Source organism: Brassica rapa, chromosome A06 (assembly GCF_000309985.2).
Source record: "Brassica rapa cultivar Chiifu-401-42 chromosome A06, CAAS_Brap_v3.01, whole genome shotgun sequence".
In the NCBI taxonomy this organism is placed as follows: Eukaryota; Viridiplantae; Streptophyta; class Magnoliopsida; order Brassicales; family Brassicaceae; genus Brassica; species Brassica rapa.
The window spans coordinates 26,221,508-26,245,024 of NC_024800.2; the positions used below are offsets into that span (position 1 = coordinate 26,221,508).

At 30.3% G+C, this 23,517-nt stretch overlaps 2 protein-coding genes and 2 long non-coding RNA genes across 5 annotated transcripts; 3 read left to right on the forward strand and 1 right to left on the reverse strand.

Moving 5' to 3' along the window:
* The first annotated feature begins 56 nt into the window (after positions 1-56).
* Positions 57-5,591, forward strand: LOC103875437 (phosphate transporter PHO1 homolog 2). Its single transcript, XM_033273403.1, has 13 exons — positions 57-1,518; positions 1,639-1,980; positions 2,474-2,804; positions 2,886-2,934; positions 3,018-3,089; positions 3,177-3,306; positions 3,403-3,523; positions 3,609-3,867; positions 3,958-4,062; positions 4,146-4,340; positions 4,427-4,717; positions 4,830-4,966; positions 5,108-5,591. The coding sequence occupies exons 1-13, from the start codon at positions 1,245-1,247 to the stop codon at positions 5,205-5,207; spliced, it is 2,406 nt and encodes an 801-aa protein (XP_033129294.1). The 5' UTR covers positions 57-1,244; the 3' UTR covers positions 5,208-5,591.
* A 481-nt stretch (positions 5,592-6,072) lies between these two features.
* LOC103875439 (phosphate transporter PHO1 homolog 2) lies at positions 6,073-11,161 on the forward strand. 2 transcript variants are annotated; one of them, XM_033273402.1, is made up of 13 exons: positions 6,073-6,439; positions 6,498-6,839; positions 8,212-8,533; positions 8,611-8,659; positions 8,797-8,868; positions 8,960-9,089; positions 9,179-9,299; positions 9,385-9,643; positions 9,711-9,815; positions 9,890-10,084; positions 10,157-10,447; positions 10,552-10,688; positions 10,781-11,161. In XM_033273402.1, the coding sequence occupies exons 1-13, from the start codon at positions 6,124-6,126 to the stop codon at positions 10,878-10,880; spliced, it is 2,439 nt and encodes an 812-aa protein (XP_033129293.1). In that variant the 5' UTR covers positions 6,073-6,123; the 3' UTR covers positions 10,881-11,161. The 2 variants fall into 2 exon arrangements, with proteins under 2 accessions (XP_033129293.1, XP_009152205.1); XM_009153957.3 differs by having other exon boundaries at positions 6,073-6,403.
* A 3,544-nt stretch (positions 11,162-14,705) lies between these two features.
* Positions 14,706-18,361, forward strand: LOC103875440. The gene is made up of 2 exons (XR_634385.2): positions 14,706-15,230; positions 15,363-18,361. It is a non-coding gene; the product is annotated as an uncharacterized LOC103875440 (long non-coding RNA).
* A 1,440-nt stretch (positions 18,362-19,801) lies between these two features.
* LOC103875441 lies at positions 19,802-23,179 on the reverse strand. Its single transcript, XR_634386.3, has 2 exons — positions 23,039-23,179; positions 19,802-22,925 (listed from the first exon to the last, which is right to left on the reverse strand). It is a non-coding gene; the product is annotated as an uncharacterized LOC103875441 (long non-coding RNA).
* Between the last annotated feature and the right edge of the window lie 338 nt (positions 23,180-23,517).

The following is a 23,517-nucleotide window of genomic DNA, read 5'->3' on the forward strand; positions in this document are numbered from 1 at the left end:
ATATCATAATTAATAACAATTCATAAAAACCTACTGTAAAAAATTAAATCATTTTTAAATAAATAAACAAAAAAATCAATAGGTTAATATATGAATATTACAATTACATCAAATTGCATCAACTTATAAAATTATAAATATAATATTACGTACATATAAAATAATATTATCAAACATATATATTATAATATAATATATTCTACTCTAAATATATTTTACAAAACATAAAAATATAAATGAATATTTTATAAAATTAATGGTTTATAAATTTACATTAAACGCAAGTTAAATCCAACACCCGCGCGGAAGCACGGAGACGCGGATCAAGATCTAGTTCAGTCATTAAGTACTTAAGTCTATTTTAACTAAAATCTTTATTTTAGCCCACTACACACACCACTATACTATTATATTTTGTATATATGGTTCATAAACAAAGCTATGGTGAACAGGATTCTAGGTGTTATGTTTTGATAGATCAAAACATGTTATTAAGTTAAATAGACAAGTACAAGAACACGACTTTTAAACACCACTTTGTAGATCTCTTCAACATTTTGTTTTCAAATTATGTAGAATGAGTGAAAACTTGAAATATTCTTACTTCCAATTATTTAAAATTTTTGTTTTGTTTTTCTTAGGGAATGTGATAAGAGAAGATTTAAACAGAAAGTGTACTTCTCTTAGGCTTCGAATGGTGATCATCGTTTCGTCCCGTCCCGCGGTTAACAGTGATAAAAATCTCTACGTATACTATATATCTATACATTTTTATAACTGTTAAAACCGCATCACAGTTGAACCGTTTGTCCTGCACCGTTCAAACTGCAGTCACCACTCGGAGCCATTAGTAATACTAAAAACAATATACGTAAGTCGTCTCATTGACCTTTGACCTTGTATCGCCTGTCCACAATGGTTATTCTTGAATTTTTTATTGTTCTGAATATATTGACTTTTTAACAATAGGAAACGACGGATATATTGGACCATTGGTAAATATACAGCTGCAGTAATTGATTAATATATATATATATATATATATATATATATATATATGCAAGAGAACGATATTTCCACTAACCGATGACTGAGTAACCTTCTACATATAAAATACATATGTGACTCAATTGTGTGGTTAAGTAATTATTGGAACGACTGTTGGTGTATATATATTCATTTCCTATATTACTGCCTTCAGGCACATAACAAAGAAAGGTTTGACAAGAATTTTAGAAGTGAAAATGAAGTTCGGAAAAGAACTGTCGTCACAAATGGTACCGGAGTGGCAACAAGCTTACATGAGCTACGACTATCTCAAAAACCTTCTCAAGGAAATCATCAAACTCAAACACAAAACCAACCCTCCTCCACCACCACATCAAGCCGTCTCCAGTGAAGGACTTAGCCGCAAAATGACTCTATACCGAGCTTTTAGCGGTCTTGTCCAAACGCCAGGAAAGAAAAGACAAAGCTCGGGGCAAACCAACCCTTCTCTAAAAACTGACATTGAAGAAGGTAATGTTATGTTTCACGTACTTCTAATACAAAAACAACTTGACAAGAATCTATATTGGTCTATTTTTTACATATATTATTGTCCGGGTTTTCATAGTTTCAATGTGAGATTTTTAACAGGTTATGCTCCGATACTCGTCAACAAAGGAGGTCACGGCTTAGAAACTACTTTCTTGATGACGGCAGAGGAAGGAGGAGAATATGAATTGGTGTTTTTCCGGCGACTCGACGATGAGTTTAATAGAGTTGAGAAATTCTACAAAGAGAAAGTGGAAGAAGTAGTGAATGATGCGGTCATGCTTAATAAGCAAATGGATGCTCTAATTGCATTCCGAGTTAAGGTTGAGAATCCTGTTGGGTGGGGATGGGAGGAGCGGACGGTGGAAATGACTCGCTTGGCCTCCGACGTTGCCACTTCCACCGCTGCCATCGCTGCTTCTACACCTGCTAGAACTGGAAACAGTAAGATCTTTAAAATGCATTTACTTATTTTAAACTAATGATTCCACGAAAATTGTGTTACTATGTTATACTATACAGTACTAATTATTATTTAATATTTCTTTGAACGAGGCAAGATCTTTGTCTTGAAAGAAAGCAACGTAAATGGAAATGAACATAATATAAAATGAAAACAACGTATATAATCATAATATTAGGTACATATTTAGCAACTTATAACGAATGAAACGGTCCAGTTCTAAATTCAATTCTATATTATAAGTAATAATCCAACACTTTTGTATCGTTGGAAATTTGGTGAAACTAGACCTATAAAACTCTTGCACGTTTAAAAACGAAACGGCGTTAAAGCAAATCCATATACAACTGTTAACCAGAAAAACAGAGTCGGTTTAAAATTCTTTTGAGTCTTAATATTGGAAATTCGGTTTATTTCGGTCTCAAACTTAACCGGAACGTTATAGTTATATTTCTCTCCTGCCTTATGTTGCAGTGAAGCCTAGAGCTCAATCTCGGTTGGAGGCTATACATGAAGGAGGCTCCAGCAGAGCTGATCAATCCCAGGAAGATGAAAATCACGGTGACTCGAGAAGGAGCATCTTAAGCAAAATGGCAGCTGGAAGGCCAGCCCCTATCGAGGTTCTAGACCACATAAAGATCAACAACACTAAGGAAACGCCTAGGTCCACCATTAAAGGCGTTCTCCATTCCTCGAGCAATGAAGAGATCATATTCAATAGGCATAATCTGAGGGAAGTCGAAGAGAAGCTCAAAGTAGCCTTCGTGGAGTTTTACCAGAAGCTTCGTCTCCTCAAGAGCTACAGGTTGCGTTCACGTGCATGAATGTGTTGAATTTTGTTAAAAATTTGACTTATTATTTGATTGGAATCGAAATATATATGCAGCTTTCTGAATGTGTTGGCGTTCTCCAAGATTTTGAAGAAGTATGATAAGGTTAGTATTGGTCATAGTAGAATTTTTTTATTCTAAGGTTGTTGAAAAATATTGAAAGGTGGTTTACGTCATTACATTCACAGATAACTTCAAGAAAAGCTTCCAAGCCTTACATGAAAATGGTTGATAATTCGTATCTCGGAAGCTCAGATGAGGTAAGCTTTGAGTTCGATCCAAACTAGATTTTGATTCCTCTGTTTTGTTCCTTGTAATGACCTTCTCTTGCTTATCTTATATCACAGCTTATGAAACTGATACAGCGTGTTGAGGCTACATTCATAAAGCATTTCGCAAATGGTAACAGAAGAACAGGAATGAATATTTTGAGACCTCAAATGAAAAGAGAAAGACATCGACTTACATTCTCCACAGGTAGAATCATAGATACAAAAAATAAACATACTCTTATTTATGTTTTTAAATTTTTTTTCAGTGTGTTGTGTTTATGAGGATTTTTATTTATTTCAGGTTTCTCTGCTGGATGTGTGTTTTCTCTTATAGTAGCTCTTGTCTCCATCATACGCGCCCGGAATATCTTTCAAAAGGATGGCTACGAAGGTTACATGAAAACTATGTTCCCTCTTTATAGGTAAAAACTTACTTTGCCTCTTCAACAAAATATTTTTTAGGGTGAAACTTGTTTCTTTAACAGTATTTTGTTGCTCTTCTTGCAGCTTGTTTGGGTTCATTGTGCTTCACATGACTATGTATGCTATTGATATATACTATTGGAAGCGTTATCGAGTAAACTATGCATTCATATTTGGGTTCAAGCAAGGAACTGAACTTGGTTACAGACAAGTTCTGTTTGTGGGATTTAGCATTGGAGCTTTTGCGTTGCTTTGTGTACTTGGTAATCTTGACATGCAAGCAAACCCTAGAACCAAAAGTTTCCAAGCACTGACCGAACTTCTTCCTCTTTTCCTTCTTGGTGTAAGTCCGTAAATTTCGAGAAAAAAAAATCAGTTTTTAATGCAAATTCAACTGTATAATGGGGCTAACTCTATATGATGTTTGTTTCAGGCTATGTTTACAGTTTTAATCTTGCCATTAAACATTCTCTACCGATCGAGCCGCTTCTTCTTCCTTACGTGTCTGTTTCACTGCCTTGCTGCTCCTCTTTACAAGGTAGGTGAAACATTAAATTTCAACGGGTTATTATTGTTGATAACAATATATATCATATAGTTACTAATGACTACTCAATGCAGGTAACTTTACCCGATTTCTTCTTAGGAGATCAATTAACTAGTCAAGTACAAGCTCTTCGAAGCATCCAGTTTTATATATGTTACTATGGCTGGGGAGACTTCAAACAAAGGCAAGACACATGCAAAGACTGGCAAGAATACAAAATTTTCTTATACATTGTTGCTGTAATCCCATATCTATCTCGCCTCCTTCAGGTACAAGAAAGAAATCATTTAAAAATAGCATAATCTAACATTGTTCCAGCGTTCGATAGTTTTATGTGTTGTTCTATTTTATTCAGTGCATGCGACGAATGTTTGAGGAAAGAAGCCTAGAGCAAGGATACAACGGAGTCAAATACTTGTTGACAATAATAGCGGTTTGTTTGAGAACAGCTTATGTTTTTGAAACCAACAAGAATCATAAGTTTATTCTCAAAGTATTAGCTGGTTCTGCCTCAGTTCTTGCTGCTGTTTTCTGTACATACTGGGACTTTGTCCATGACTGGGGACTTCTGAATAGAACCTCCAAAAACAGATGGCTTCGAGATAAACTTCTAGTCCCACACAAGAGAGTATACTTCATTGCAATGGTACGTGAGCTATTAAAAACGACTGATTATCTTTTAAGAAAAAGATTGTATGTGTGTCTTGATATGTAATCTCTATTTCTCACATCTGATCATCTTGAGATTAAATTTGCAGATCTTGAACGTTGTGTTGAGGTTCGCATGGTTGCAAACAGTACTCGATTTTGAGTTTAAATTTCTCCATAGTCAGACGGTGCTTGCGGTTGTGGCCTGTCTTGAGATTATTCGTCGTGGGATATGGAATTTCTTCAGGTTACTATTTCACACTTACTTATTTGTTTTTTTTTGTGGATTACCAAGAAACTTTGGATATCATTACATTGTTTTTCTCCTTTTCACTTTCTCTATCATGGATTTTTATAAGTTTTATTTTCTTTTTCTCTATTAAAAAAGGCTAGAGAATGAGCATTTGAATAATGTGGGGAAGTACCGAGCTTTCAAGTCAGTTCCATTACCGTTCAGTTACGACGAAGACGATGAAAAAGATGATTAACATGTTTACAGAAGAACGTGAACATTTTCTTATACATGAAACGAAGTGTTTGTAACAAAATTATTCATTGTGTAATACAAAACTGATAGTAAAAGAAATACAAAACTTTTGATGACAAAACTAATGGAAGTAATTTATCCCGTATATGGACGTGTGAATGTGATTGGTGTTTCTCTAGTGGACAAAAAGTGCCAACTGGAAATCTTCTTCGTAGAAAATTGTACGATTGGTACTTGTAGCATAGAAAACGAAAATGTAAAGAGAAGTCCACAATAATTTGTCGGCGACATCATAAAGCACTTTAAAAAAGTTCCTAAACAAAGTACCTAAAAATACACCAGACAAAAAAAAAAACCTAATTTTCAAAAAAAAAAAAAAAAAAAACCTAAAAATACTTTGTAAAAGTACTTAAAATGATTTTTTTTTTAAATTATAAGAGTACATAACAAGTTCAGAAGTTCTGATCGATAAGTACGGAAACAAGACAGGTTTAAATATCACTATGTATATCTTACAAAAAGGTGGAATGAGTAAAACGTGAAACCCCTAGTTATTTTTTGCGGAATATGATAAGAGAAAGTCGGTTCCTTGACCATGACCTTGTATCGCACGTCATCTCCACAATGGTTATCTTTGACTTTCTATAAATATGGGAAGGGACGGATATTGATTGATTTATATACTATGAATTAATATAATTTGCGGTGTGTCGGTGACTCATAAGTCATAACATTGATTTTAAATATTTGTGTAAGACAGCGACTTTCCATTAAGCGACAGATAATGCAGGACAAGTATCTAGGCATGTTCGAGGGTCGATTATGTATTTTATTAAAACAACTTTTGGTGTATATACATATTCATTTCCTCTTTAATTGCTTTCAGACACAACAAAGAAAGGTTTCAGACAAGAAAGATGAAGTTCGGAAAAGAATTGTCGTCACAAATGGTACCGGAGTGGCAACAAGCTTACATGAGCTACGATTATCTCAAAAAACTTCTCAAAGAAATCATCAAACTCAAACTCAGAACCAACCCTCCTCCCCATACTCCTCCACATCAAGCCGTTTCCGGTAAAAGACTTAGCCGCAAGATGACTCTATACCGAGCTTTTAGCGGCCTTGTCCAAACGCAAGGAAGGAAAAGACAAAGTTCGGGGCAAATCAACCCTTCTCTAGAAACTGACATTGAAGAAGGTAATGTTTCTTTGACAATGAATCTACATTTCCCATGTCTTTTATATATTTATTGTAGGGTTTTAAAGAAATTTCAATCTGAGACTCTTAACAGGTAATGCACCGATACTCGTCAACAAAACGAGTAATGGATTAGAAACTATGTTCTTGATGACGGCAGAGGAAGGAGGAGAATATGAATTGATCTTTTTCAGGCGACTCGATGATGAGTTTAATAGAATTGAGAAATTCTATAAAGAGAAAGTAGAAGAAGTAATGAATGATGCGATTATGCTTAATAAGCAAATGGATGCTCTAATTGCATTCCGAGTTAAGGTTGAGAATCCTATTGGGTGGGGATGGGAAGAACGGACTGTGGAGATGACTCGCTTGGCCTCCAATGTTGCTACTTCCACGGCTGCGATTGCTGCTTCTACGCCCTCTAAAACTCGAACTGGTAAAATCATTTAAATGCAGTTAATTTTTATTCCATCACGGAGTAATTTTTGTATGATTCTTGAAATAACGAATATAGTTTTATAAAGTAATATCAATCATTACTTAATATTAATTTGAACGAGGCAAAGTCTGAGTTGAACTAAAGACGAAATAGTAATCATAAAACATTTAGATTTATCTTTTATAAATATTTCTTTGAACGCGGCAAAATCAGTGTGAACTAAAGACAAAAAAAAATCTATATAATCATATAACATTTAGATTCATCTCTAATAACATCTTAGAACGTAGGAATCGGTCGCAAAACATACAATTTTCTTTGACAAAAAATAAACAAAAATTAAAGTCATAAAATTATAAATTCAGTTTCCAGTTAAACAAGTTCAACAAAGAATTAATTAATCAACTAAATCAGAATATCTATTTTATTAAAATAGAAGTACACTTATAAAGTAACCTCTATCAATTAAAACAACCATAAAACACCTCTAAATTGATTTTTAAAACAATTAATGTAAAAATATAAAATTAAAATAACTATTTACTAACATGATAAAAACAATTAATGCTATATTGATTAAGTAATTAATAAAAATGACAAACAACCACTTAAATCAATTTCGATATCCATTTACTAAATTTAGAACACATTACTGTTTTAAAGTTATGTAGTTATATTTTATTAGTAATAACTAAAAAGTAAAAACACATAAAGAATCATTTATATAATATATAAATAAAATATAAATTAATATATGTAATATATTATTTTATTTATATTGTCATATAAATAATAACCCTATAAAAACTCAATATGATCAATGTTGAAGAATATAAAATATACAACACCAAATTTTAAAAATATATATAATTTTTTTATCATACATTAAAATTTTGATCCATAAAAATAAAAATAGATCCATGCGGATGCATAAATCATATTTTAAAAATGTTGATGATATAATTGATGGTTCAAAAGACAAAATAAAATCAATCATATAAAATATTAGAAGTGTCATGTTAACAATTATTTAATAGTGTAAATTTTAAAAAAATTATATTACCATTTATACAATATACATATATATATTTTAAAATAAAAACAAACATCCATGCAAGAGTGCGGCTAATTATAAGATATATTTGGATTTAAAACTACACAATTTTCATATTTATCAGTACTTAATTACACATATTTGAAACTCATTCTGAAACTTTTGCACCCTTTAAATCTAAAGGCGTTAAAGTAAAATTCATATAAATTAACCAAAAAGCAAAGTTGGTTTAAATTTGATATGATTAAACCGATTTATTTCGGTCACAACGTAAACCGATATGGATTATATTATATCTCTCTCACGTTATTGAAGCTAAAGCTCGCATGGAGCCGATACATGAAGGAGGCGGATCCCGCACAGCTGATCAACCCGAAGAAGATGAAGATCACGGTGACGAGAGAAGGAGCAGCTTGAGCAAAGCGGCAGCTGGGAGGCCAGCCCCTATCGAGGTTCTAGACCACATAAAGATCAACAACACTAAGGAAACGCCTAGGTCCACCATTAAAGGCGTTATCCATTCCTCGAACCATGAGGAGATCAAATTCACTAGGCGTAATCTGAAGGAAGTGGAAGAGAAGCTCAAAGTCGCTTTCGTCCAGTTTTACCAAAAGCTTCGTCTCCTCAAGAGCTACAGGTTGGAATTTTACGTGTGCATGAATGAATATGTTGAATTTTTTTATATATTCACTGGAATCAAAAATATATATGCAGCTTTCTGAATGTGTTGGCGTTCTCCAAGATTTTGAAGAAGTATGATAAGGTTAGGATTGGTCATAATAGAGATATTTTATAATAAGGTTTCTTTTCTTTTTTCTTTTTTGACTAAAGGCATTCTATATTTTAAGGTTTCTTACAAAAGAATATGTTCTGGAGACTAAAATGTGTTTGACGTACCAGATAACTTCAAGAAACGCTTCGAAGCCTTACATGAAAATGGTTGACAATTCGTATCTCGGAAGCTCAGATGAGGTAAGCTTTTGAATTCTATCCAAACTAGAGTTTGTCCTTTGTTTTTATAATTGGTATTGATCTTCCTTCTCTCGCTTCTCTTATATCGCAGCTAATGAAACTGATACAGCGTGTTGAAGCTACATTCATAAAGCATTTCGCAAACGGTAACAGACGAAAAGGAATGAAAATTTTGAGACCTCTAATGAAAAGAGAGAGACATCGACTCACATTCTTCACTGGTAGAATCATATATTCAACATTACTATCCTCTGCTCCTTCTATGTTTTTTTCAATGTTTTTTGTGTTTATGAGGAAATTTTGGTTTCAGGTTTCTCTGCTGGATGCATGTTTTCTCTTATAGTAGCTCTTGTAGCCATCATACGCGCCAGGAATATCTTTCAAGAGGAAGGCTACAAAGATTACATGAATAGTGTGTTTCCTCTTTATAGGTCAAAAACTACTTTACCTCTTCAAAAAATTGCTTTACAAGTTGGAACTTGTGTTTTAGACGGTTCTTGTTGTTTTTTCTTGCAGCTTGTTTGGGTTCATTGTGCTTCACATGATTATGTATGCTATTGATATATACTATTGGAAGCGTTATAGAGTAAATTATGCCTTCATATTTGGGTTCAAGCAAGGAACTGAACTTGATTACAGACAAGTTCTGTTTGTGGGATTTAGCATTGGAGCTTTTGCATTGCTTTGTGTTCTTGGTAATCTTGACATGCAAGCAGACCCTAGAACCAAAAGTTACCAAGCACTAACCGAACTTCTTCCTCTTTTCCTTCTTGGTGTAAGTCCGTAAATCCAAAATATCAGCTTTTAATGATGATACTAACTATATATGATGTTTGTTTTAGGCTATGCTTTTAGTTTTAGTCTTGCCGTTAAACATTCTCTACCGCTCAAGTCGCTTCTTCTTCCTCACGTGTTTGTTTCACTTCCTTGCTGCTCCTCTTTACAAGGTGAAACATAAACTCCAACAGCTTATTGATGTTAATAATAATATCATATCGTTACTTATACCTTCTAAATACAGGTAACGTTGCCTGATTTCTTCTTAGGAGATCAATTAACTAGCCAAGTACAAGCTCTTCGAAGCATCCAGTTTTACATATGCCACTATGGATGGGGAGACTTCAAACAAAGACAAAACACTTGTGGACGCTCAGAAGTATACAACATTTTCATATACGTTGTTGCTGTAATACCGTATCTATCTCGCCTCCTTCAGGTACATAAAGTTTCATTAACACAAAGATATAATCAACATTGTTCCAGCAATTGATAGATTTTATTGGTTTAGTGCATACGCCGAATGTTTGAGGAAAGAAGTCTAGAGCAAGGATACAACGGAGTCAAATACTTTTTAACAATATTAGCGGTTTGTTTAAGAACAGCTTATGGTTTTGACAAGAACAAGAATCATAAGTTTATTCTCAAAGTATTAGCTGGTTCTGCCTCAGTCCTTGCTGCTGTTTTCTGTACATACTGGGACTTTGTCTATGACTGGGGACTTCTGAATAGAACATCCAAAAACAGATGGCTTCGAGATAAACTTCTCGTCCCACACAAGAGAGTATACTTCATTGCAATGGTACGTGAGCGATCAAAAACATTTAATCATCTTTAAAAAAGTATGTGTTCGATTATGTGATATCTCAATTTTCCACAACTGAATCTTTAAATTTATGTTTGCAGATTTTGAACGTTGTGTTGAGATTTGCATGGCTGCAAACGGTATTGGATTTTGAAATTAACTTTCTTCACACTCAAACTGTGCTTATGGTTGTGGCCTGTCTTGAGATTATTCGCCGTGGGATATGGAATTTTTTCAGGTTACTACTTCACACTTACTTCTTCTTTTAACAATTTTCTACCTTTGTTATTGGAAATTTAAATTTGTTTTTCTTTGGTTCATTTTAATCAGGCTAGAGAATGAGCATTTGAATAATGTGGGGAAGTACCGAGCTTTCAAGTCAATTCCATTACCGTTCAGCTACGATGAAGATGATGACAAGGATGACTAACATGTCTGCAGAAAAACGTCAACTGACATTTACTTATACATTTTGAACATACAAAATTAAGTTTTTATAACAAAAATTATTATTGTTTATACAAAACTGAAAGCCCATATATCAAAACGCATAGCCAATTAGGGTGTAGAGATTTTTTTTTTTTTTTTGGCGTTAGCTTGTCTGGCAAAACAAATGATGTGGCTATAATGTTTGGTGGAATTTTAGTATTGTAACATATATTTGCACTCTATTTTTTTTTAACACATACTCATTGATGGGTCATTGGCTTATATATTGATACCACGATAAGACTTCTGCCTTGCGAATGGTGAAATATTTATTAAAAATTTTATGTTTACATATTGCATATTGCAAATTCTGATGATTTCTGAATACATGTGTTCTTGTGGTCAACATGTATTTGGTATTTATGTTTTTCTCAATATAGAATAATTAACTAATTATAAATATTTAGTACACATAGAAAAAGTATAAAAAGCCCAAATCAAACAATTAAAATGTGATATCATTGTTACTCTTATAATCATAATTAAAAGTTTTGAAAAAAATTGATGGTATTTCTAAGAAAAAACTCAACCGTATACATATATATATATATATATTAGGCATAGATAGGTTTTCATATTTTTTGGAAAGTTTATATAATTAATATTTATTATCTAGAAACCGTATTTTAGCGTGATACATTGAACCAATATTTATGTAAGTTTTCAATAACTACCACAAACATATTTGACAATTTGTTTTCAATGGTCGAAATCATAGACTTTGTGACAAAATATATTATTATTATCGTAAATTAAACTTACCATATATAACTTCTTCAAAATTTTGTACCAATCTTAAAAATTCGATTGAAGCATTAACTTGGTGGAAAAATTTCTTATTTATTTAAAAAACCTGGTATAAAAACAATTAATCTAAACTTACCAAAAGAGCTTGATTCAAAAATTGTGTATCAAAAAAATTTGGTTCAAAATTTAGGATTTTTATTGTCTTCTAACGATAATAATACCGGCAGTTTACGATTCATCCTCCTTCGCCTCAATTGAAATTAAAAATAACATTTAAGCGACCTCAATTATATATAATCCGAAATAAGTAGTTCTTTTCTAATTAAACATATTGTATTGTCAAATTTAAGATTTATATATGATCAAATTGTTTTTATATGAACACAACTTTTGATTGTTTATTTGATTATCTATATGTTGGGCCCATACATTTGAATATTTTTTTTACTAACTTATCAGTAAATAAAACTTATATATTTTTTATTCTGAAGTTACATTAATTTTCAGAATATCAGATTTTTACTTTCTTTTTGACAACATAAGATGGAAAATTAAAATATTAAATAGACAATTACAAATTGGATTAAGCTTATATTAAGACAACATAAAATATTGCAGCCCGACAATTATTATACTTAAGGCCCAAATATAGAAATATGATAGTATTATTTGTTTGCGACTGATACTTTGTATAGGATGAAAGTTAGGTTAATATGATATATATCATTAATTACTATGAAAGATCATTATTAATGTTTTTCTAGACTACATAAACTAATTAGGCAGATGCCAAATCTTTTTCCTAATCTTCAATATAAATTTCATAATTTAAGTTTTAAAGAGTTGTGTTGCAAGGAAAAATATTTGATATATAAGTTTGTATGGTAATAACAAAACAACTTAATTTATGTATTACTCTTTATATAAATTTTTGTAGGCCAGGAAGGACTGAGAACCGAACAATATTCTTCTTTTTTTCTTTTATTAACAATTTTTTTATGAATAGGTACGTTTCTTTGCTATTCTTTTTTTATCAAAGCGTCTCTTTGCTAATAATAAAAAAAACATTTAAAAATCATTACTTTCTGTTTTATAGCAAAAGCATGCAATACTTAGGCCATAATATATAATAAACTTTTATTTAAATTGATGTCCAAGTAATATGGACTAAGAGTATATCTTACACTTTAAAAAAAAATATTATTATGTTTGATCACAATATAAATCACCTTGACCCATTTAAAAAACTTCTCATTTAATGAAATCGCCGAGTATTAATTTAATGAGATCGCTGAGTATTAAGTTTATCATATCATATAAATTTATGTTTGGATTAATAAAATTTTTTCAAGCAATTGCATTTTAGACTAATTAATTTTCAATTGATTCTTATGCTGCAGCGTAAGCTAAATTGATATCTTAATTAAGTAGCACTTAAGCAAGAATAATTTTAATTAATACAAACTTGAGGTTATAACTTTTTAAATGGTTTATAAAGAAAATGGATTAATTCAATTTTATGCAAGAAAACGCATTACCTGAGCTTGCTATATGGGCTTTTGAGAAGAGTATTTGCACTCTATTTTTCTTAACACATACTCATTAAATTAAAATAAAATGGCCTCAGCCCAAGTATTTGCAGTCTATATCTATACTATTATTTACGAAGTAAGTTTTTGGAATCGAGCTCTCACGTTAAAAGTTAGAATGGTTAATATCGTTTATACCCTTAATGAATAAAATGTATAACTAAATTAAAAAATAAAAATGAAATTTAAATTTATTTATTAGATAAATGATTAAAATTAATAATAGTAAAAATTATCCAAAATCTGAAATGAAAATTTGAATTTATTTATTAGATAAATGATTAAAATTAATAATAGTAAGAATTATCCAAAATCTGAAAATATAATTTTAAAAAGAGATAATTTATGTATATATTGTATTGTTATATGAAAAAGTCTTTAGTAAAAAGTTAAAAACATGAATTATATAACTAAATATTAATCAAATAAAATTCTTAATTATATAATTAAAAATAGAATATTGAATTAACCAAAATCTAAAAATATAATTAAAAAAAGATAATTTCTATATATATATTGTATTGTTATCTGAAAAAATATTTTTGTAAAAACTTAAAAACATAAATTATATAACTAAATATTAATCAAATAAATTTGTACCAAAATTATGAATATAGTGTACAAAGAACTTTTCAAAAATTATGATTTTTGGAATCGAGGTCTCATGTTAAAAGTAAGAGTGGTTAATATCGTTTATACCCTTAATGAATAAAATGTATAACTAAACTAAAAAATAAAAACGAAATTTTAATTTATTTGATTAGATAATTGATTAAAATTAATAATAGTAAGAATTATCCAAAATCTGAAAATATAATTTTAAAAAGAGATAATTTATGTATATATTGTATTGTTATCTGAAAAAGTATTTTAGTAAAAAGTTAAAAACATGAATTATATAACTAAATATTAATCAAATAAAATTCTTAATTATATAATTAAAAATTGAATATTGAATTAACCAAAATCTAAAAATATAATTAAAAAAAGATAATTTCTATATATATATATATATATATTGCATTGTTATCTGAAAAACTATTTTAGTAAGAACTTAAAAACATAAATTATATAATTAAATATTAATCAAATAAATTTTTTACTAAAATTATGAATATAGTGTACAAAGAACTTTTAAAAAATTATGATTTTTGGAATCGAGCTCTCACGTTAAAAGTTAGACTGATTAATATTGTTTATACCCTTAATGAATAAAATGTATAATTAAATTAAAAATAAAAATAAAATTTTAATTTATTTAATTAGATAATTGATTAAAATTAATAATAGTAAGAATTATCCAAAATCTGAAAATATATTGCTATCGGAAAAATATTTTAGTAAAAAGTTAAAATCATGAATTATATAACTAAATATTAATCAAATAAAAATTTTAATTATATAATTAAAAATAGAATATTGTATTAACCAAAATCTAAAAATATAATTAAAAAATAATTTATATATATTTATATATATTGTATTGTTATCTGAAGAACTATTTTAGTAAAAACTTAAAAATATAAATTATATAATTAAATATTAATCAAATAAAAATTTTACTAAAATTATGAATATAGTGTACAAATAACTTTTCAAAAATTATGAAAATGTTTAAGTCCGCATTGCGGGCAAAACACCTAGTACACCAATAATTAAGTAATTTGCAAATCTGGAATTGTTACTGTGTACTTTCAATAATACCACTGTTATCCTATCAATTGCTCTTTCATTTTTTCATTTTTTCAATTTCCCGTCACTTTTTCTCTCTCTCTCAAACCAAAAGAAAAGCAAGTAAAAATAATCAGTGTTATCGTCCAAATCTTAATTTCTGGATTTAGTTCTGATGATCCTGAGTTTTCGTTTGTTTGGTAAAAACTTTGGCTTAGTTCTTCTTATGTGCTTCTTCTTTTCCCGAATCTTGATATTTCCTGTGAGCATAAGGAAATATATATGTAAGCTCTCTTTCTTGTTAATTTTAACTACCTAAAAAAATCAAAGCTTTGTGGGTTCTCTGTTAATTTCTTCGTTTGATAATACTTTTGTTTTCTTTTTGTTACGTATGCTAAAAACTTTGAAAAAGCAAGGTCTTTTATGTGATTGGAAAAGAAGAGATCAGAGCTAATGGTTGTGGAACTGGCGGCGAAGAACAAGGTCAGGATTATGGGGCTGACGGTGGCAGAGATCGTGGATGGTGATGGTGATGGTGATGAGGTCACTTTATGTAATGTTTGCCAAAATCGTGTTCAGACTGATAATATTTTTAATCTCTGATTTTTACGTTTGAGTTAATCTAAAAGTTAACATATTATGCTCATGACTTATCCGAACAACCAATATATTAGCCGATCATGCAAAGTTTTATCATGTGTTGTGATTTGCTAGAGAGTTAATTTTATGCTTAGCCGAACATGTAAATTTTTATCATGTGTTGTAATTGATTAGAGAGTTAAACTTTATGTTTAGTCGAACACATCAATTTGTACATACAACAATTCATACCATATACAAGTCGATTAGTCACTAATATAAATCATACATAACTATATTTTAAATCTAGTTTCAATGCAAAATAACAACCATCAGCTGATCAAATAGCCGATAAATATAAAACTAAATACCAGCTAACATGTATAGTATCTAGATAATCAATTTATAATGATACTAACTTAAAAATGATCCAGATAATTGGAAGTATAACCGTGCTAACATCTAACTCATATTATGTATGTTCCGTAAATGATCAGATTAATAACTCATGTTAGCTGGTTAAGTATCATATTATCCTTGCGTTGCTAACATACAACTCATGTTATGTATGATCCATAAATGACTCAGATTAACAACTCATGTTAGCTCACTAATTATCATATTATTTTTGGGTGACGATGTGGATCTCCATGGAGAGTGAGACGAACTGGAGATTGTGGTGTTTGAAAAAAAAGAATTGTTATTGAGCGATTGTGTCTGATGGATCTAATGATGGTGGAATGAAGGAGAAGAAGAAGAGAAAAAATGGGGAAAAAAATGATTTTGATGGAGAGATTGAACAAAATATTTTAAAATAAAATTTATCATTACATCAAACCCAATTCTTTCTCTTCCTATAGAAGCCAACGATAGGGTTTTTTTTCAGACTTTGCGGTAGGGAATAGAATGGGCCTCGTGATATTTCCCGGCCCAAATCCTGGTTCGCAAATTATGTACGTATGATGGATTTTGTGCGCCAATTGCTCGTTTAAGAATCGCCTACGTTTTGCACTACTGCATCGACCGGGTCAACCCACAAATTATATAGTCCAACATTTAATTTAAAAAAACTTTTGAATTAAGCAAAGTGTATGTGTAGAGGCTATGTGCCACGTACATGTAACCTTTTTTAAAAAAATGCGATTAGAAGTCCACGCATGTCTTGAACGTGGTGCTGAGATTTGCGCGGATGCAGACGCACTAGATTTTTTTCCAAATAGGGTCAATTTTACACACAGACGGTGATTGCCTTCGTTGCAAGTCTTGAAATCATTCATCGGGGGTATGGAATTTCTTCAGGTTAGTTATTAGACATTAATTTACTCATGTTTTCTCAATTTACTGTTTACCCATTAGACTTTTAATTTTCAACTATCATGGATTGGTTAACGTTCGTTAAAACAGGTTGGAAAACGAAACATTTAAACAGTGTTGAAAATAGTTTAGAGCTTTTAGGCGGTTTCATTACGTATAACTACGACTGCGGATAAATGGTTGTTGAAGACATCATAACCATTCTTACGTGGCCCTATGATCTACAATTTTAGTATGATAAACCCATGTGTATTGTGAAAAGGACACTAGTCAAATCATGGTCATATCAACATAAGTCATATGTTCAAAGATTTGTCACGAACTTGTCAACAAAATTCAACCGTGGTATTCGTATAAATATTTATAATTTTTTATATTCATATATTCATCTTTTTTTTTTCGATATAAGTACCTATCGATCGAGTCATACTATGTGTACTGAAATACAACACTTTCTTATATTTTGCCATCGTTTACTACAGTTATTACTTATTACTTCTTCTCAACTATTATGAATTAATTGAAAAAGAAAACTACACGGGATGGTCATGGCTTGTTTTTAATAAGCATTCTTTAAACAGACCCCGAAAATTCCTGAAGAGAAAGATGACAAAGACTAATACCATAGACCTATAATAAGCTTTTTGATGGAATTTATTCCCTATATACTAATAGAAAAGAGAAAGCTTATAAAACAAAACTGAATTGAAAAACATTCAAAAGTTAATCCAAAAGAAACATAATAAACAAAAAGTAGACGTATAAAGTGGGATTCACACACGTCAAAGTTCCCAAAGCACTAATACTCAAATCTAATTACATAACGTAAGGAATCCCTTATTTTTTCAACACGTACTGGAATAACTTTAACAATATCAAAATATTATTTGATTGGACAAAAAGTTATAACAAACTTTAGGTTGCACGAAAATCGTGCTTTTGAATTAGTTTCAAATAGTTACTATTAGATCTTTAGACACAAATTACAATGAAGGTTAAAAGTTATAAGATTCAAAAACATAGACATCAACAAATATATTCGATATAAATTCCTTTCAAATTCTATACACACATAACTTTTGTTAATTTGACTTCGATCGTAACAATTTTTATTTACCGATATTAAATTTTAGAATAATTTTAGAAAATTTTGACGGTTATCCTTTGTAAGAACGTAATACAACTTTGTTGAAGCTCCATCACTTGAAAACCAATAATAACAATCAAACGTTTGAACTCACAATAGAGATGAATTGCCAAGAATTTCAATCTGAATTTCTACGAAACGAAAAAACTATACTGCAATAGAAATCCACATATTTGACAAGATCATATATATTAGATCGCTATGATAATATATTTTCTTCGTAACTATCGCGGGTTGAACACAATCAACATGAACGAGAAATTGGTTGCAAAGGACAAATGATACAAAGAGGGATCCGATGTTTTGTTTCCACGTTGTAATGATATATAATATCGGAATATAAGATACAACATATCATATCAATCAACTCATTGCTAATAATTTTCATATTGAAACTGATGATTCCTAAAAGTAACAGCTTTCAAATACTCATAATAGAGTTGGATGATACGATAAGAGTATCCAAATACCTGTCAACCGAGAATCCGACAAAATCGGGAAGGTCAAAGTGGATGTTTTATGTTATCATTGATACAAAGTAAGGCTCGAGAACTAGACTTATCAACAAGTCGCTAAGAAACAAATCATAAATCATTCTACGAGTGTAATTTAACCGACAACCATTTAAATAACCATTTTTGGTGCAACTAGTATGACACAATATCTCAGATCTCTATCACTTTTATTTTATCATAGGCAAATAGCCAAACACAAGTCAGTTCAAAGAAAAAAGAGAGCCAAATACAAGAACTACCACAACTGCAATTGGTCTATTGCTTTCATGATGTCATGCTGATGAATTAAGGTTTTTTAATAAAGTACTAACTTTAAACTTCAAAGCAGATCCGGGAAGCAGATCCAGGGCTTGTGGCCGGGTGATATTAACTTCAAGCCAAAAGCTCAATACAGTAAAGTCATCAGGGTTCGAGTTCCGGTCACTGGAGAATTAATATTTTAAAATTGCAAAAGATAGGAAACCGATACGTGATAACACGTGACTAGTATGGACTATTTATGTGGAGCCAGAATATCCTTGTATAATTCCAAAAAAAAAAACTTCAAAGCTGTGAAATTCTGTCATGTTTTTTTTTGTAATATTTCCCTTCAATCTCTCTCATGGAATCTCCAATGATACACAATAATTTTCTCTATTCAAAGTAATTCTATTATATAGTGAACAATTAAAGCAAATCTAACCATGTAATAGAGTTACACTATTTTAGAGTGAAATATAAAGAAAATTATTGTGTATTATTGGAGATGATCTTACTCTTTTGTATTATATTATACTTCTATTTATTGTTTACTTTGACACTTAAAAGTTGTTGTCAAAAAAAAACACTTAAAAGTTCACGCTTTAAACCACCAACGGAATCCAATAAATTAAATATTAATTATATCATTTTCTTTTTATATTTTAATTTTCTCTGTCTTAAAAAAATATTATTTTAACACTTTTTTTACAATAAATTATTTTAAATTTATACTTACTTTCAATTCTATAATAATTACAAAACTGCATTGATCTTATAAATAAATTTTATTCATCTCAGATACTATTAGTTAAATAAGATAATTAATAAAACATAAATGCATTTAATCTTTTTTAATTTATGTAATAATAAAAAATGACACTCTTTGAAAAATTGGTAGAATAATATATATTTTTTTGTTTCACGAAAAGTGGCATTTTTACAAAAATTAAGAAAATAATTGAAAATCTTTTTGATTTTTTATTAATTACACATATTTAACCAATACTCCATTCGTTTCAAAATATATGATATTTAAGAAAAAAATTGATGTTTCAGTATCTAAAATGTTTTCATATTTTTGATAACTTTTAAATTTAATAAAATTATGTAATCAATGATATTTTGTTGTCTATTTTTTTATTAGATAAATTATTTTTAATTTATATTTTAGTGATATATTTTATGTGAAAAATAATTTTTAATGGTTGCGCATTAGCCTAAGGCATAATACATTTTGGAACACAGGGAATAGTATCTAAAATAACAAAATTATTTATAAGATCGACGTGTTTTGCAATTATATTAAACTTAATATAAATATAAATTATATTGAAATTGTAAAATAATTTTTTATGAGACAAAAAAATATCAAAATAACAGTATTTATGAAACAGACAGAATAACTCTTATAACGACATTTCTTTTATAAAAATGTGAAATTGAAATTGACGAAGATAAAGCGTAAGCAAAGTTGGTAACAAATATATGATGTGCTTTAAGGAGAAGAAAGTGTTATCTGTAAAACTTGCATAAGATATTTTAAGTTGAGATATTTAGCTAACTACACCCAATGGAAGTCTATATTTTCTAACTACACATTGATTGATATTAATGGTATGGTGTATGACATTTAAACCATAAGTAGACGATTTTGCCCTTCTAACGCTGCATCGAATAGAAAAGTGTATCAGCTGAGTATAGTGGCATTCGAGGTCATAACTTTACAGCTGAAGCACTTTTAACCACATGAGTTATATCTATATTTATAGCATTTATTAAAAAATAAAAATAAATTGTAGTTTATGGAAAAAAAAATAAAAGAGAAAAATAATTAAAAATATGGCTATAACAATATGAAACAAAATTACTAGGACAAACTATCTCTCTCTACGACGACTAATCAAACTATCTCTCCACCACGATATTAACAATATGGTTAACTCATTCCCATATAAGGTTTATAGCCTCACCAAGAAATAAATGCATCCTACGAATCTCTCTCTATTAGTCTCAAACTAGAAGAACTATAAGCATATGAAAAATAATATATTTGGGGGATCTTCCAGTTTGTCTAACAACGACGAACAATATGTAAAGGTTTCAGCTAATGTAATTTGTAAGCACTAAGACATAGTGTTATATATCATCTAACATGCATATATAGGATAAAATATCAAAAGATGTCGTATAAACATATATCAACTAACAAAACATGTATCATGTAACAAAATTTTTATCAGATAACAAACAATTTATCAAACAACGCATTAACTCATAAACCATGTATGAACTCATTTTTCAGCTACCAAACCAGGTATCAAATTATATAAAAATTGATAAATTATTTATCAGCTATACAAACTATGTATCAGTTAACGACAAGTCTATGTAGCATACCAGCCATTTATCAATAATTTTGTATCAAACTATGTATAAGCCAAAATAACAAATCATTTATCAGATAATAAATAACTTATCAAAAATTATATCAACTCGTAAACCATGTATCAACTAATTTATCAAGTAACAAATAATTTATGAAACAATGTATAAGTCAAAACCATTTACCAAAACAATTAACAACATGTATTTTATAACATCTTGCTTACTTCAACAAATTTGTCATCTAAATAAGTTTGTTTGAAAGGTGTTAACTCAACATGTGGATGATTAACACTAAGAATCTTCTGCATTTCCTTTTTCACATGGCTTTTCGAACGTTGCTAAAAAAGAAATATTACAAGACTTTTTAGAACATAATTTTGAGAAATTTGGTTTAAACACAAAGATTGTGTGTTTACTACAAAGATTAGTAATAACGTTGGAGATAGGTAAATTAAAAGTGGGTTTGTGAAAATATGGTGAAATTGTAAAGTGAACTGAATGTAAATTTTTATAAATTGGCATATTAATTAGAAATTGAAATTATAAAACATAGAATATAGTTCGTGTAAGTGAGAGGAGAGTAAAGAAAATTTAGAGAAAAATGACAAGGATGAGAGAGAGAGAGAGAGAGAGAGAGAGAGAGAGAGAGAGAAAGTAAAATTATTTGTTTAACACAATCCTTGCACAACTTTACACACTTATCCACTAGATGAGAACTTAACACACCTGATGTTCAAAAAAAAAAAAAAAAAAAGAGAACTTAACACACCTATATGGTAGGCTGACATACTGCACCAGCTAGAGGATAATAACATTTTCGGAATGGAAATGAGTTTAAAAAAGGAAAATATTACCCTTAGACATACTTCTAAGCCTCCCCATTACACTTTGACATACTTACAGCATGTGAAGTACTTCTAAGCAATGAAAAGTCACCAATACCCTTTGTATTCTAAATCGAGCAAACTAGGACCGGTCATTATCTATTTACTTTTCTCCTTTTTTCATAATTAAGCACTTTCTTTTTCATTATTTTGCCAAAGCTAATTTTCTCCAAAACTCTAATTTCTTGAACTCATCAAACCGATTGAATTCTCCATTTCCAATTGAGTAGTCTATGTTCTCCTTCTTCCTCAATCAAATCCACCATCAATTATACTGTTTCTCTTCGACATCAATCACGAAACGAAACCAGTCGCGTCTACTTGATTGTGTCATAGTCCGGCGAAGATTTGCGGTTGCCAAACCGAATCAATATCTGGCTTCTTCCCCAAAAATGACAGGTTTTAACTTTCTTTAATTGTCACAATTTCAGATCTATTACTATGTTGTAAACCCTAAATCTCATCTAATTTCCACTCTACCTTCATGTGGCCGTAGATAACAGCGACACTTCCTGCCGAGATTCCAATCTACCCGAACGACTCTTTGCTACTGACAGATATCCCAGGAGAAGATTGAACATCTACTCCAAACCAAAAAGCATTTGTTGCCTTACACATCTTCTCCAATTTTTGTATTTTTCTCTACTTTTGATGTCTCAAATTCTAAATCTAACTGTTCTTAAATCTCACATCTACTTGAACGGCTCTTCATCACTAACAGGTATCCAAGGAAACAATAGAAGATCTACTTCAGACCCAACATCCTCTATCTCCTTAGGAATGTTCTACGTAACTTTAACCACACGGTTTCTAACCATGACCACACGATCTCTGGCCACGACCACACACTCTCTAGCCATGACCTCAACACTTCTAACTCTGCCCACATCACTACCTCTCTTGACCACACCAAACCTGCATACAAAATTATGTCGTCAACCATTAATCTCTTGACCACACCTTATCCAGAACAAAACGTGTGTGTGTGTTCGAACACTAGCAAGAAGAAACGCATAATACTTACTAACCTCAGCCCTCAGATTTCTCTTTATTATCTTTAATCCAACGGCTATTACGAAAGTCCACCACTCAATAAAGTTACCAATTAATTGCAACAAGAGAACTCTAACTAGTGTTTACCTTTTATAAACTTGGTCGTAACTATTAATACTCACAGGGGTATGATGGGAATCTCAACTCAACACAGAAGGCCAAAAGTACACCACCAGCATAAAGTACCTTAAAGTGTTATATACCCAGCCCAAAGTATGTCTACATGTAATGCTCTCTTAAAAAAGAGGAGGGTAGTTCTCTAATATAGATTGGTCTTAGAGCTATGCATATCAATTTTCTCTTTTAAGTTTTTGCCAACAATGCTTTTTCTTTTTTTCGTAACCCCATAAAGTTGCAACGTAGACGAGATAGTCCATAAATTTTCAATTGTCATTTTTTTTAAGTTTCAAGTTTACGCATATATGTAAACGATGTCGAATAATTTTTATTCCTT